Source organism: Euleptes europaea, chromosome 3 (assembly GCF_029931775.1).
Source record: "Euleptes europaea isolate rEulEur1 chromosome 3, rEulEur1.hap1, whole genome shotgun sequence".
Taxonomy (NCBI): Eukaryota; Metazoa; Chordata; class Lepidosauria; order Squamata; family Sphaerodactylidae; genus Euleptes; species Euleptes europaea.
In genome coordinates this window covers 48447997-48465201 of record NC_079314.1, presented here as the reverse complement: position 1 = coordinate 48465201, position 17205 = coordinate 48447997, and the positions used below count along the sequence as shown (strand labels likewise).

At 38.8% G+C, this 17205-nt stretch overlaps 1 protein-coding gene across 1 annotated transcript in view; it reads right to left on the bottom strand.

Annotated features, from left to right (window-relative positions):
• Positions 1 to 17205, bottom strand: part of SLC2A13 (solute carrier family 2 member 13) — a 140820-nt gene that overhangs the window by 37218 nt on the left and 86397 nt on the right. The window contains exons 5-6 of the mRNA XM_056847038.1: positions 13410 to 13573; positions 10580 to 10700 (exon numbers count right to left, since the gene is read on the bottom strand). Coding sequence (XP_056703016.1) covers positions 10580 to 10700; positions 13410 to 13573 — 285 coding nt within the window. The remainder of the gene's footprint in view (positions 1 to 10579; positions 10701 to 13409; positions 13574 to 17205) is intronic.

Sequence of the window (17205 nt, the reverse complement as noted above, 5' to 3'; positions counted from 1 at the left end):
TTAGATACACTACTTCTCATGTGCAAGCTCAAGTTTCCACACAGGAAGAGTATATCAGCCTACTAAGTACTGCCTAACCAACATGGCTCTACTTTGTTGCCATCACATCCTATCCTTTTGGTTAGAACCTAGTTTATTTTATTTAAAAGATTTTTATGCTACCTTTCTACCCTATCAGGGTCTACAAGGCAGCAAACGTAAAAAAACATTAAAACATTCAAGCAATTAAAGATACAGTTAAAACTCATAGTATAATTCAATTAAAACACATAAAAACACTAGGAGGGCCAGTAACCACGAAACAAAATAGTCTTCACCTGCTGGCGAAAGACCCTTCATCACCTTTCTCCTCTCTCTAGAACCCACTGCAAACACTATGGCAATTTGGAGACTTGAACCAGGCACACCTTTAGTACCTCATCACCTATTCTTTTGTGTGATCTAAGACAAACCATTGATTTTTAATCCTTTTATAAACATAACATTCCAAGCACAAAAATAAAATCTCTTGCCTTATACGTTGTATTACCAAAATGACAGACGATTGGACTTTTATACTGAAATATATCCATTTACCCTCTGGTTTTTAAATTAAATTAGGACATTGGATAGAGAGAGGAACATGCTGAAGAAAGGTTAAATACGAGCACCTGAGAACAGCTTTGATTAGTTAGCCAATTTCAGGATTTATTATAAGGTCATCCTTCAGCTCTACAGCATGAGCTTGCAATAGAATTTTAATTACATTTTGATTAGAGCTCAAAAAAAGTGATCTGAACATGCATCTGCACTTCACTGTAGGATTCAGCTCTTCTGAATTTTGCATGGAAATTACCATTCTAATTTTTCAGTTACACTTCCCTTCAATATTTGAACAAAATATAAATTATGTTCTAAAGGACAGAAATTGGAATGAGTAATCACTTTTAAAATCACTCCAATAAAGATACAGTTTATTCTTGGGACAGGCTTGCCAGACCTTCAGTTGGGGCGGGGGATTCCCAACCTCTAGGTTCCTTTGACCGCTGCTGCTTGAAGATGTGGTGGGGAGATTTTTTTTTTTTTAAAGGTGAGGTAGTCTGCATCCCTAGGTTACTTCTGGGAAGAATCTGGAAGTGACATTGGGTAGCTCTAGGAATCGCTGGAAACTCTAACTACCCTATGCCACTCCTGGGTTTTCCCCAGAAGTGGCACAGGGACACAGCCAACGTTAAACACACTGCCCATGTTCTGCCCCCAAGCCCTCCACCAGTTGCCAGGCTCAGCCTGACAACCCTATCTTGGAAGCAACAACAAATAGACAGTGGACCACTGGACCATCACCTAGATATTGCTGAGATTCTTCCAAAGATGTGAACTAAGTGAATCTTGGGTTTTAACGGTTAAGATTGCCTGAATATGCAGACTTGCACTGTATTATCCAGTGGCCCACAGAACAAAAAAATACAGTAACCCACTCAAAAAAAACAAAGGTCAGTCTGATCTAAAGTAAAGCTTCTTAAACTGTGGGTTGTAACCCCATATGGGGTCGTGTAACTGAATGTGGGGGTCACGAAAAATTTGGAAACAGTAAATGGTAAAATTGTATGTATAGCAAAGAATTGTTTTAAAATAAATTTCTTTATGATTTATTATCAGTAAATTTTTGATTTGTATACCTATTTTATATACCTATATACCCAGGGTCACGTAAAACTTTCTCAGGTGAAAAGGGGTCATGATTGGAAAAAGTTTAGGAAGCCCTGATCTAAAGTATGAAACTGAATTAGCCAGCAATGCCTTCTTTAGAGTATTTTACTTAGTGCAAACCCTAACTGTACCAGCTAAAATCACCAGTAAAGTTTCATTTGAAAGCTAATAGCATTTCCTCTAGGCAATACTTAAGTTAAATAAAAAATTGCTAGTGGACTATGTAATTTCAATTCTGCAAGCTACTTAAAATGCAGCTGCTGGACATATGAATGCCTTGGCCTTCTGTGATAGCAGAAGTCATGCAAGTCAATGGTAAAGATAATCCTATGGCTTAAAACGGCCCAGATGGATGGAGAGATCAGAGGAAATTGCACAAGTGAAAGAGTTCTAAAACACTGACAGGAATGCAGGTAAATATAAATACTTGTTTATACATTATTTAAATACAGGGCTTTAAATATTTATTGAAATACATCCCTTCATATTTAACATTTCACTACAAACACCATATACAAATACTACTCCATTGCTCAATACATAATAATTAATATTTTCCCATCTATTTAGCTGAAGAGCCAGCATGGTGTAGTGGTTAACAGCAGTGGTTTGGAGTGGTGGACTTTAATCTGGAGAACTGGATTTGATTACCCACTCCTCCACATGAGCAGAAGACGCTAATCTGGTTAACAGGGTTGGTTTCCTCACTTGTATACACATGAAGCCGGCTGGGTGACCTTGGGCTAGTCACAGCTCTCTTAGAGCTCTCTCAGCCCTACCTACCTCACAGGGTGTCTGTTGTGGGGTGGGGAAGGGAATGTGATTGTAAGATGGTTTGATACTCCCTTAAGCGGTAGAGAAATTGGCATATAAAAGCCAACTCTTCTTCTTTTTAACATTACTGATACAATACTGATTACAGAGGGGACCATGGCTCAGTGGTAGAGCATCTGCTTGGCATGCATAAGGTCCCAGGTTCGGTCCCCGACATCTCTAGTTAAAGGGACTAGGCAAGGAGGTGATGTGAAAGACCCCTGCCTGAGACCCTGGAGAGCCGCTGCTGGTCTGAGTAGACAATACTGACTCTGATGGATCAAGGGTCTGATTCAGTATAAGGCAGTTTCATGTGTTCATAATACTACCAAGCATCAGTGCCTTTATTTTAGTCAGCAATGGGTACTGTTATGATGAAGTCTACAAGTTTAATGTTGTGAGGATGACTCAGTCCTTGGTGAACATCACAAAGGATGCATGCTGGATGCACCGGACTGGCTTCATTACCTCACATGAACTTGTACACAGCCAGCATTAGAAGTTTGTCTGGACAAGGACCTGCTAAGAGATGCTACTCCATCAAAGATCTGCATCAGAGCTATACTAACTAGAATACAGTTTCTGAATTATCTATTTTGGCTCATCAATAAATTCTGAAAATAATTTCATGAACACAAATCCACATTTTATGTTTACATAAAAAATCGTAAGAGTTAAAGAACAGTAGAATCTCTGGCAATGACTCGTAGCTGAAAACACAGTTACTTGTTTTCTAGTTGTAAATATATTCAAAGTAGAGTTATTTATATCAGCATATATGGTAATTTATTTTTGAAGGATTACAGAGCTATAACAGGAGATCCAAATTCTGCTTTACCCACACAGATTGTCAGGTTTAAAAAGCAGGCTTTATACAGGGTATTTTTACTCCTTTAAATACCTTTCCTGGCCAAAATTAAACAGAAAGACAATCACACAATTTAATAATTCAATTTAATAATGGAATTTTAAATATGGAACAGACTTTGGTCTTATACAAGTCTAGAGATTTATCCAGAAGTTTCTTTTTACTTCAAAGGTGTCATTAGTTCTCATGGTCAGAGCTTGAAGGAATTTCAGGGGCCAGAGAAACCATGCAAGCAGGATAAAAAGATGTCATTTGAAAAAAAAAATGAGGAAAAGAGGCAACCGGAAGTAGCACACGTGCCATAGGTTCGCCAACACGGCCCTAGGGGGTAAGCGAATTGTCAGGAGTCTCTCTGGTGGAACACATGTTTATGGCCTACACCTGAATCTCCTTGGAAATAGGCTTAAAGGTCTCCCCTTGATATTGGTTTAACTGCTACATGCTTGGGCTGTTGTTAAGGATCAAAAAAGTCTGCAATTAAATGCAACAGAGCTTGACTACAACTTCTTGTCATGCTCACATGTTCTGCATCTCCCACCACCTCCCTCCTCCTTTTGTGCTTAACTGACAACTCCCCAGTTTGTTAAAGCTCCAATTCGCTGTGACTTCTGAATGTGAGTGCCATGGGAAACTCTCCCATAAAAACACAAACCAGGATTCTAAAAGTCAGCCAGCTTAAAAGATCAGTTCACAGCCGTAAAGTGGACCAATTATTTGTGGTGGGGTGGAGGAAGGGGGGAAAGGAGGACACCCTGGGCAATTTTGCCCAGCATTTACTCTGCCAGGTAGATAACACACTGCTTTCTGCAGTCTGCCTCCATTTGGCCAGCTATGCGATGTGGGGAGTGGGGTCAGCATAACCAATGTTCAAGCCCTAATTTGGCCCACATGGCATGTTAAAAAGAAGGTGGCTGGAGGAAGGCTGTGTATTAAGAGCTGTCACCCAGCTTGTGATGAATAAAACAATACAACATGGGTGGCTGTGTAAGAACCTTAACTGGAATAAGAAAAAAAATACAGAGTATAAGAGTCATTATGACCCCATCAAATTAACAGTTTTAAATATAGATGACAGATTTTGCAAGTTTCTGTTGGGGGGGGGGATTACTGAGAGAGCTCCCAGCACTCATAACTTATTAATATCCTTGTTTAGATCATATAGAATGACATTTACAGAATCTGGGTAATTGTTTCTAATTGCTTTTCTAATAATTTTTTATCACTTGTTCTGCTTTTCATGGAATAATGGTAGTTTCAAAATTCAATAAAGCTCTAAAAACCAACACTGAAGTAGCATCTATAAAAAGAAAGCAATCTACAGAAGTTATAGCTTAATATGAAGTAAGCACCTTCTGAATTTATTTTGTTGCTTCAAAGTAATCTGATTCATGTCAGTTCAATTAAAGTGTTTGATATTACCTATAAAATCCTTCCTGGCATGGGACAAACATACCTGCAGGATCATCTCTCCTAACATGGAACAGCATTGCTCATTTGAGCAAGGCCTTCTGAAGGTGCCGTGTTGTAAACAAGAAAGATCAATAGCTACCCACACCCAATCACTCTCTATTGTAGGTACCACCAGGTGTAATGGCTTGCCCGGTCAGTTCAAGAATGCTTGTATCACCACAATTCCATGAAATGTGCAAAACATAACTGTTCAAGAGGGATATTTTTATAAAGGGAATACTGTTGCAGTTTAAATGGCTATGAAAATTTTATTGCTTATATTTATTGTATTGCTCATTTTTAATTTTGGTGCCTTGAATCTGTGAGAAAGCCACCCTATAAATAAAATTAATATGAATAAGTAAATTCTACTGAGCTCAACAGGACTTACTCCAAGGTAAGTGAGTGTGCTAAGGAATGAAACCTAACTGATCAATACAACTGCTTAAGGTTATTTCCATGGCAATTCAAATCATTTGCTTAAAATATGTATATCCTGCACTCTCCAGAATCTTCACAAGGTAGCCAACACAAAACAAAAACAATACAATTGAAAATTTAAAAATAGCAACTGAAATAATTCAATATACTAAAACATCAACTGTAAAATCCAGCATCAATATTTTTTAAAAAGTGACCAGCAGTATAAAATCAGCATGAAAGGAAACAACATACATGGCAAAAGAACAGGAGATATAATCTGAGTCAAAAGCCTGGGTGAAGAGACTTCTGGTAACGAGCTAGTCCCAAGCAGTTGTCCCTAGGGAGAGCTCCCAAGGGAATCCAAGATACGCTTTGAATTGGTGTGCTTTTAACACACCAACCCGGTCCTAAATAGTGGACTGGGACGCAGGAATTGCTCTGCAGCCCGAAGAAAGCGGTGTGACTCCCATACTCTCCGAGGGAACTTTTTTAAGCCCCCAGGAGGTGTGGATGTTTGTCCCCGCTGGCATTGAGAGGAGATTGCATCGCCGCAAGCATTTTCTTTGGCATTAGGCTTGGACCTCCATTACCTATAACCATCTTATGAACTATTTCAATGAAGAAAAACCTCACCCTCCGAAATCTAAGTGAGTAACAAGAATTCTTTTGATCTTACCGGGAAGGTTGAACTGATTGGCAGAATCAACTGGGAAATCCGCACCTCTCCCCCCCATTCTATAAAAACGTTTCTGTTAAGATAAGACATCAATTAAGGAGGCAAGGACTCTATCAAGTTGATCTGGGGGTAGACTAAACAACTAAACTCTTTGACAGACGTGGTAAGTACCAATCAGATTCCGTGACATTTGAGGGGAAGGGAGAAATAAAACCCTCCCTCCCCTTGGTCATGCTACCTTTCTTGGGCAGGCAAAGTCCTCCAGCCATGCACTTAAGATCCATTTTGAAGTACCGGAAGACCTCTAGGAAACAGTACATCGTATTACAGGACGTCTGCCGGCAACGGGGAGAAGTACAGAAGCACGCAGGACAGGAAGTGAATTCCCTTGGTGCACCAACTAAAAGGTTCTCTATCTAAAACTACAAAAAGGGGATGACGGAAGGTCCGCAGCTACACAGTTTCCAGCCGGCTTCCTGCTTCCTGTACTTGTCGACCTAGAGTGTCTAAAACAACTCGATGGTACCTCAAATTTAAAAACTTGTTTTTCCGCTGTTCTTTGAGGATTTTTAGGGGAATATTTAAGCGATTAAGTTCAGCATGAACTACTAATCTACCCACATTTTGGAAAAATACCTTTGAAGACTTGACAAATTCGCCGAAATTAAACATCAAAAACATCCTTAACCTGTTGAACCCTCGCAAGCAATTATGGAAAAAATATTTCAAGATTTGTTTGCTCAGCAAAGTGAGACATCAGTAAGACAGCATAAACAGCTGTTAAAACAACAGGAGCAGATGATAAAACAGATGGAACGGATGATGAATATGATGAACACCTTTACCCAGTCAACTACTCAAATAATGAACGAGGAAGACCTTAAAGACCTGGTGCCTCTACATGACAAGATACATGAAGAACAGAAGATCTCTGTAGAGGAATTGGGAAATTTCAACAAGCAACGTGCAACAATCCAGCTAACAACAGGAGATTTGAATATGGGTGGCTTTGATCTATGTTTCTTCAACCTGCATGATGAACTTTTCAATGTTTGCTTGGAGGATTTAAAGAACAAGAAAACTGGAGTTGAAAGGATTCTCTTTTTTGAAGTTGGGATGGAACAAACTGCAAAGTGGATTTACTATGAAGAACATCTATTTGCAGAAGGGACTTTATTAACAACCTCCAAGGATAACTTCCGATGCTTACTGCTAATGGAGAAAAGAAAAAGATGCTGGAAATTCCGGGCAAAGGGACTAATTTAAAAGAGTTTGGTCTTTCTTGCTGATATGATTAAAAGGAACTGATTAAAAGGACTGGTTTAAACGGAAATATAACAACATTTGATATAGATGTATCAGAAGTATGTTTGAATTTATAAAAGTTTGATTCCTTTTGTGGACATGATCAAAATGAACTGCTTAAAACGATTGACCTTAATGGAATCGGCATTATATATGATTATGATTTACTGAAACGAAAAGCTAGGGTGAAATGGAAAATTTAACAAAGCAATTAATTTTTTAATGAGGAGGGAGGTGTAGGGGAAGTTAATAATTTCTTTAGTTTTTTCTTGACGATATACAAATACTTTTTATTGGTTCCTATTTGTTCTTAGTTTTATTGAAAACTTTAATTGTTATCAATAGGACCATTTTGAGAATGGTTTTTGAAATCCCTTACTTATACCTTTTATTAACTTTAGGTTAAGCATTGATTTAAAGATGTTAGATAGGATAAGAGTATGTCAATTAAAATAGTAAAGGGATTAGCCCCGTTAGCAAAAGTTTATACAGTTTATTTTTGGACGGAACAGGGAGAGGGGGGAGTCAATTTATGGTTAATTTAGAAATTTTAAATGTTTTTTTTTAGTATTGTTAGTATTGGAAATTGTTTTATATGTTAACGTGTCAAATTAATAAAAAATAAAAAATTATTATTATTATTATTTTAAAAAGCTTGGGTGAACAAATGTTTTGGCTGAGTGCCTAAAAGCCAGTAATGTAGGCATCAAGTGAGTTTCAAGGGGAAGGACATCCTACAAGCAGGGCACCACCACTGGGAAACCCCCGCCCCCCAAGTCTCTGATCTTCTCACCTCTGCAGGTGGGATGCCAGGAGTAGCACCTTAAGGCTGGACAGCACACCAGCATAAATATTACACACAATCCAACAAAGTATTTTTAACAGCTCTATTAGTGTCTACAGACCTTTTAAACTCAGTAGTAGAATACCATTACAATCATATTATAGTACTGGTATGGGGTACTCTTAATCCCATCCAGTGGAGAGTTGCCAACCTGATATGAACTGTTTCTGCTTTTTCCCCCAACAACATTTGTGATTAGAAAAGGTGTGCTGAAAGCATATACAAGTTGTCATGATTTCAATTACTGCCAATATGCTAACGTCGTTTCTCCACTGATATATACCATAATTGATGTTCATAATATTTAAAGAGGTCCTATATTAATTTCTTCTGAATTTCAACAGAACTTTCCCATTGTGTGCTATTTGCCCCTCAAATACCCTACACTTTGAAGAAAGATGTATGTGCACTTAAATTGCTTTTGTAAGCTCTGAAAGCAATTCCACTGTTATCATCTAGCTTTGCTCCTGTTTTCAATCTTGCTCTGTAATGGAGATGAAATCATGTACTGGTGAAAGGAGATGTAGTCAATCAACACACAATCAGCACAGAAATGAGAAAGTCACACTGAACTACTTTGGAGAAACTTCACTGAGTCGCCCAGACAAATATGGAAACTTGTTTATAAAGAGGCAGTATCTGTGGTATTACTTTTCTCTGATAGTTCATATGTATAGAGAAATGTATGTTACTATTCTGATATGCCATTACTATATTTTGAGTAATTATATATTTGATAGGCGCAGTCAAGCGGAATTGCTTTGCAAGATCCCAGCTTTACAGGTGTAATAATATTAGTGGCCCCCTCCACCAGCACTCTGGAGTAGCCACAAACTGAACTCACCAAGAACCCTACAATGTTTTATTTTCCAATGACTTTTAAGACTTCACTTTTTAAGTTCTTACATAAGAATGAGACCTTTAACCAATCTGTTTTACTGAGATAGTAGCCATGCAGAGTTCATTCCTCCCGGAAAGTGTCTACTGTTATGGTGGTTATGGTGGTACAGACATTTAAAATGGTTATGGTGGTACAGACATTTAAAATGGATACTGATTTTTCTTTTTGCTTTCATACTGGCAAAATGTGGGTTAGAATAGAACAGGAAAGATTCCAAGAATATCTATGGGACAAGAGATGGGACATAGGTACCAGTTTAGGTATGTTTTTACTGAATTCTCTTAATTTACTGACCTTACATCAGTCTCAGCTTCTGAGGTCAAGACATACAGTAACCTTGTGCATGAACATCATTTCCCAGACTCTAGCCAAAGCCATTCCAGACATAGGCCCTGTGTGTTTCCATTAGACCAATAACTGGGATTATTCACAAACTTTGGGTATGTTGAAGGAATCTTTACAGTTTATAATAATATGATTGGCCAAACAGCAAGATCTGAGTCCAGTAGCATCTTAAAGACCAACTAGATTTCCAGGGTATACGCTTTTGAGAGTCAAAGCTCCCTCCTCTCAAAAGCTTATACCCAGGAAATCTAGTTGGTATTTAAGGTGCTACTGGACTCAAATCTTGCTGTTGTACTGGAGACTAACATAGCTACCCACCTGAAAATATGACTGATTAAGTATATCCTGTAATATTTCTTTATACACAGTAGACCCCTTGAGAGGAATAATTAGATCTTGACCAAGACTTGTGACAAAATGTCCATTTTACACTGTATCTCTTAGAGAATGACCCCAAAATATGTTTAATACTCACAAAGGTAATATACTAGGGGGCAGGCAACTGCAACACTTATGCCAAAAGGTGGCATGATAGACTATTTTGCATGGCACAGGGATAGGGAACCCTAAGGACTTACATGAGGGGAAGCTGCAGCGCAAAGGGGGAAATAGGTGAAAACTGCCAATGTAGTCTGGATCCAACCAATAATGACATTATTTGAGTTCATATTTTAAAATCTAGACCAGGGATGTCAAACATCAGGCCCAAGGGCTGGATCTGGCCCCTTAAGAGCTCTCATCTGGTCCGCGAGCCAGCCAAGGCAGCCACTTCCCCCCCCCCAACTCTCAATCTGAGCTGGCGGGGCATGGCCTGGCCCCACCAATTGTCATTCATGTCATATCCGGCCCTTATAACCCCTGGTCTAGACCAACAATTACTGGCTTTCCATGAACTGCAGATGACAGAGATAGAAGGAATAGTTGTTAAACTGACTAGCTCAGATACTGGTAGTATTTATAGAGCCAGTCTGGTCAAGCACAAAACCCACAGCAACTCAGCTTATTCTGGCCCTAGTTGCTTCATATGATATACGCATTTGGCATACCACTACCACCCATCTTCAGCACATCTCTAATGTGTACTAGGTACAGTTGACCAGAGTTGTTGCTTAAAAATAGTATGATCCCAACTGCGTCTCCTCTGTTCAAACTTGAAACAAAACTAGTCAGCAATGGCCAGAAGGACTTGACTAAGTTTACTGTACGCAGGCCTAGAAGAATCAGAGGAAAATAAGAAGTTTTCAAGAGAAAATCATGGCCGCTCACCTGTATTTTGTGCAGCTAGAGTTCTGTCCTGAAGGGCCTTCAGGATTAAGAGTGACTTGTGGTGAAACCTGAGCTGACAGCAAAAATCCCAAAGCTAGAACAAGAAGTGCAATGGTGGTGCCTGCAATAGAGAAACAAGGGACTTTAATCAATCAAACAGAATTTGAACAATGCAAAAAGTGTTTCTCTAGTAGAAAAATTATCCCATGCAAGTTAGCTTAGTTGACCTGACTATGACCAAAGCAATAATGGCTCTCTCATAGGCAGCTAAATCCTTAACAACCACACCATGGGCCAGTTCTCGGGCAGTTTTGGACAGGACCACTACCTCGAAAACTTTATGGTTATAAAAAGTTACTTAAACAAAGTGAAATAAAACAAAGCAATTTCTTCACACTGTTCCAGGAAATGTTTCTGTGTACAGGCATGGGTGAATGGGAGACTACTGTCAAAGTCCCTCACAAAATCTGGACCATTAACTGGGACACACCTTTTCATGATTAGATGAATCAAGGAACAGCATTTAAGTAAAAGTGATTGGGATAAGAGTATACAAACTCTGTATCTGACAAAGTAATTGCTTTCATAACTTCAGAGAATTAAGACAATGAAAAATTGTATGCATAGGATCTAACTGCAAGTGAAGACTCTTTTCCTATGGAGCAAAACTTCTCACTTAGCAAAAGGGTGACAGAAAATCCAACCCACAGATTTTTAAACTATATTTAAATTATATTTAAAAATCCTACAGCAAGTTCATGTGAGGAACACATGGCAAATAGTATAGCTGGAATCAAGGTAACAAAGACATACTTCAGAAGCCAGGCAGAACCAACTTTTATCTTCACCCCTCCTTAAGGAGTATGAATCTCTGGCCCTTGGTACTTTTAGGCACTTCCTTAAACTTCCCAGCACTGAGATTTTTACCCTCACTGAGAACATGAGGAGATTCTTCTCATGACATAACAATACAGTTTAAACACTTAATACATCCTGAAAGAGTTCCTAAAATCCAACAGGGAATACTTGGAATCTTCAGTCACAACTAGCAGCAGAGTTGAGCCTGTTGGGAAAGTAACTGATAGGCTATGACTAACAAATATCCATAAGTCATCAAAGGGTTATCGAATTTAAAGTATGAATTAACAAGATGCTACATATTGGCTTTTGGTTAAGACTAATTTGCCAAGCATAGGCATCTTGCTTTGGGGGAAAAGGTATTTCTATCCCCCAATATGTCACAAACGAAATTGGATTTTTGATAGCCCTTCTCTTCCAACCTTGAAACTTGCCAGAGCACGTTGAAGCACTAGAACATCTGGCAAATTTGCCTGAAATCCATTCTCTCTCAGTGGGCTGTGATAAGTGAAATCAGTCAGTAACACTCCTCCTATACTTCTGAATGGGCTAAACATTCAACAGCCTTACTTTCAGAAAAACAACTAAGCAATTAATATATGAGAATTCTTCATTTTTGGCTGCACTACGTATTTGAATGGGCAGCACAGTTCCAAATGGAAGAGGGAGTGAGATTAGAAATTAAAAATAATAATCAGTTAACAGAATGAAAGCAACAGAATTATTCACTAAAACGGGGATAAAAATATTATTTCTAAAATGGAATTCATTAGTCCTGTGGGCTCTGACTAGTTCTGCAGGGTATTGAATCACCATGATTAAAAAAAATTATAATTCCAGTATGAAACAATCTGAAATCAAAAGCAGAAGCAGAACAGAATATAATGCATGGAGTGGTGCAAATCATAGTATTAGATCTAAAGGTGCTCTTCTGTTAACAGAAGGGCTCTTCCCATGAGCAGGACATCTTGAAATCTACATGTAGTAAGTTTGAATTATCACAACAAAATGTAAAACAAAAGTGTAGATACTACTAACATTTTAGTACAAATCCAAACCAGGGCCATGTCCGCACTTACCATTTGAGGCGCCGGCTTCCACGGGCTTTCCTTGCATGTTCCCACTGCAACTCACCCGAAGGATTCCGAGGACGTCTCCAGAGCGCAATTTCGCCGCGTTAAGCGTATCAGCTTATACGGCAAATTAAAAAAAATAAGAAGTCCTCCACCCCGGTGCCTTACAGTGGGAACATGCAAACTGTGTTTGATCCATTTCCTGCTGCCAGCCCACTTCCTGCTGCCAGCCAACCCCCACACTCCCCCCGCCTCCCTTACTCAAGCTGGATCAATCGCCATCCTTGCTTGGAGAAGCCGACTGGGCATGCGTGGGAGCGTGCCGGTCTGGGCTTATCAAAAGGCGGCACGGTGGGAACAGAAATTTAAACTCATCTTGGATGCTTTCGTACTGGACGCATGTAAATAGCGAGGTAAGTTGCTGGTGCGTTCACAGGCCAGGATAACCAAGGCAGATTATATATATAATCTCTGCAACTATTTTTTCAAATTCATAATCAGGTTTCAGGGATCATTTTGCTTTAACTAGGAGAAACATTTTAACATATGTCTTACATGAGGCTTTTCCTATTTATACGTTCTGTATTTTACTTTACCCCAAGGAGTTAAGAGGCTATGTTTCTAATACATTTTATCCTATCATTACAAGGTATGTTAGTCCAACAAATAAGGGACTGCTGAAGACCCATCCAAGTGCTTCACAACCAGCCTGAATATCCTACTTTTAAATGCAGTACTCTGAATCACACATGTCACACATAATTGCAATATTTTGGCAAGTTATAGTTCAGTTCATGGATAGAGTGTTTCCCTTTTCAAGCCTACTTCTTTCTTATAATCTGCCTAGATGTCACACACTCAATGAAGATTTCCATACAGTTCTCAGTTTCAACACATACCTGCTAAACTTCCAAGCGTGAGTTTCCTACGGCCCACTCTATCAACCAGCCAGACTCCAACCATAGTGAAAATGAAGTTAGTTAATGCTGTCACCGCAGCGAGCCAAATAGCAAGCCGGTCATCTTGAACGCCTGACATCTGCATAATGGTAGCACTGTAATACCTGAAAGAAGATGAAAAGAAAAAAAAGTACTACCACTGATCCAGCCGTTGCTAAAGAAAATGGTGGCTTAATACACAGGTTTTCACTTTGAACCAATCAATAAGACTTTTCTCTTCATAGGGAGCGGGATTTTGACTTTCAAGGGCATTAAGAAACCGAACAAGCAATTTCCAATAGCAGCTCTTAGATTAGAATTTATATCTCCCCCCACTGAAATAAAATTAAAAGAACATGAATGCGCATATGAATTAAAATGTTATTTACTTTTACGTATTTTAAAACAGGTTTTTTGCTTGTGTTGACTCAAAGTGAACTCAAAGCAGTTTACAATAAAGCAATCTATTTAAACGGTGCTCTTTGAGCTTCAATACTGCATTAGCTGTATTTAGATATGGTATGAAGTAGACCAGAAAGCACCTCTGTCAATAGCAAGATTTCAAAATAACTGTGCTTGACATTTTACACCTAGAGTGTTTATGCTTTGGAGAATTTGGAACTGCAGCCCAGTGACTAGCTGCATCAAATATTTGCTCAGACATGGCAAATGCTCAGAGGAGATAATTCAAAATGAAATTCAAGGGCAAAATGATTCCCCTTGCCCTCAGCTGATTGCCATAAACTTTAGAAATTGTTCAAAATTGCTGGCTGACAAACATGTCAAGTAACAAAACAGATTTCTCTTTCTCCAAACAGAAGCTTCTTCCTATGCTCTGCTAAGAATTGGTTAATTGTTCAAACATGGTTCCCAAATACACAGATCCTCCAGATTTCGACAAAGCAGTCAGCAAACAAAATGGCAAGGTCACCTTTCCTCTCTGAACCTCTCTTCTATAAAACGCCATTCTCATTGAACAACTAAATTTCATAATGTAAAAAAAGTAAATTACTATGCTCCTCTTTAATTGGTATATTTTATATCACCACATCCAAAACAAAGGCTGTAGGTCCTTCTAAAGATCTCTAATAAATTTCTCTTCCTAGCCCATGTTTTTATTACCTTATTCCTTTTCCTTGTTGAACAGTGGTCTAGCTGCCAGTTCTGCTTATCTATGCTTCTCACAAGGAAGCTGTGAAAATACTCTCAAACTCTCTAGAACAAGGGCTCTATACAAGACTTCTGATAAAAATAATTGTTGTCCTAAGAGAAGCTGCTTCTTCAGATGTTGCAAATGGAGAACAACCTGGTCTACTAGTGACAGTCACAAGGTTCCTTGCCAGTAATCTTTTCAAATGCCTAAAACTTCATTAACAAATGAGGATTGGATGGATCCCATGGATTTGTTCCACTAATGGTAGCACATTTCTCCAGTGCAATGTGTGTGAGGTTCTGTATGCTTCTTTCCTGTGTGTTTCCGCTTTGGCTCGTAAAAGCAGCCGAGCGGCCCTTTTGCTAACTTTGGTTCAGGCTGTTAATACTGTCAGCTCCAGCAGGCCCCAGGCTGGAATGTCCCTCCCCGCTTCCCTCGCTTGCTACAGCTCCCCCCTGCTTTCTCTGGCCTTGGTGTTTGTAGATTGTAGATTGTAGTAACGAGCTTCTTGAGACCTTTTGATGTTCCTGTGCTAGGCACGATTATCTCATGGTTCTCAAAACATGTAACGGGCATCTGCTGTGTAGAATGGATTATATTGCTGTCTTTGGGAAATAGCAAGCACTTGCAACTTTGACCCTGTAGGGGCCTAGTCCTACCTGATGCGTTCCAATAAACTTACCTGTTTCTGAATGGTTGTCTGAGCAAGTGATTTTATGGAAACTGCCCAGGGAGGCTGGAAAGCCTTACAATGTGCTTTTGATGCAAGAGGGGAAGGCGCTACCATTAGCAAAACAAATTCATTGGATCCAACCCAGAGTTGAATCCAAGGTTCCACCTCTCAAGGTTACTTCTATTTCTCAATGCAGCTGCTACAGTAATTTGTGACCACTAGAGAGAGCACTAGTGACAATAGCATTATTTTTGAGAATTTGTTTCTTCAGATGCATTGAACAGATCCTTGTTTATGTATGCGTGTTTTATGTCCAGGCAAGCTCAAATCTTGTCAGATCTCAAAATCTAAGAGCAAGCTCAGCCCTGGTTAGTACTTGGATGGGAGACCACCAAGGAAGTCCAGGGTTGCTATATTGAGGCAGGCAATGGCAAACCTTTGAAGGTCTCTTGCTTTGAAAACCCTACGGATCGTGATAAGATGGCTATGACCTGAAAGCACTTTACACATACACATAACAAACAAAAAGCCAAATCAAGGGGCCACAGAGTGAAAGTACAGAGAAGTACAGAGTGAAATATAATGTTTACAATAATTGTTTTATTGTGTTTTTAATAATGTTTTATTAATACTGAAGCTGCCTTGAGTTCCACAAAGGAGAAAGGGAGCTAATAAATGTTTTAAGATAATAATTAAATAAATTGTAAAACTTGAATCTAATCAAGAAAAATGCAGAAGCCATTCACTACTTAGGCTAAACTAGTTAGGCTGTCAAAGATAGGACATTTTGGAGGACTTTGATTCATAGGGGTCGCCATGAGTCGGAAGCGACTTGATGGCACTTAACACACACAATTGGTGGAGAAGCCTAGGTTTTGATAAGATAGTTAATTCCCAGGGTGAGATAAAAATCCCACGTCCTTCTTCAACCAAGACAGGAAGGTAGTGTGAAACTTCTTAATGATCCCAGTATTCAGAAGTTTCATTGAAATTCTTTTGTAGAAGAATAACAACTTTTAGGTCAGCAACACTAGAAGACCGAAATAGTCTCCCACTGGTTTCTAAATACTAAGATTTTTATTGTCCATTTATGTACTTCTTGTGTGGAGACTTTATATTTGCATTCATAGCCCGCCCTCGTTCCCAGGCAAAACTGGGCTCAAGGCGGGTTACAATCTTTAAAACCAACAAAACCATAAAACCTTAAAAAGTTATAGCATAAAATAAAGTTTAGGTTTGATTAGAAATCAATTGCTGCATATATTTCAGTTTTTCACAAAATTCCCTCTTTGAAGATGGGAAATGGTTCCTCTCTTTAAAGGAACAATCCTATCTCTTTATGTTAATGAAGTCAGTTTTTCCTGGGAGGACCAAATTCACAATCACAGTAAAACTACACAAGAGTTCCCAGTGAAAAACCACCTTTTCAGTTTTGCTTTAAGACACTACATCACTATATATCTCTTCCAATGTAAGAAGATGTTATTAACATGTTCACACAGCCCAGGAAAAAAATATTTGGGAAACCCAATTTTTTGAAATAATAGCTCAATTGGGTTGTCTCAGCAAACAGACATTGCAAAGCTATGCTCTAGCAAACAAAAATAATTATGAAAGCCTCAAGGAAACTTGAAAAGATGGTTTTGCAACCATCCCATGTATTTTACCATTTCACTAGGGTTTTGTTGTTGTTGTTGTTAAAGTGGCGAAAAAACCGCTATGTACTCACATGACATTTATAAAACTTTGAAATAAATATACTGGAATTAATTAATTACCCATTTGCCTACAGTAATGGTAAACTATATTTCAGTAAAGCTAGCTACAATACAGCTACATGAGGCAGAAAATCATTTCCATTCAGAGCTTCCTAAGACCACTGAAAGTTCAGAAAATAAGTTCTTCAAAACTCTGACAAAAGAAACAACACA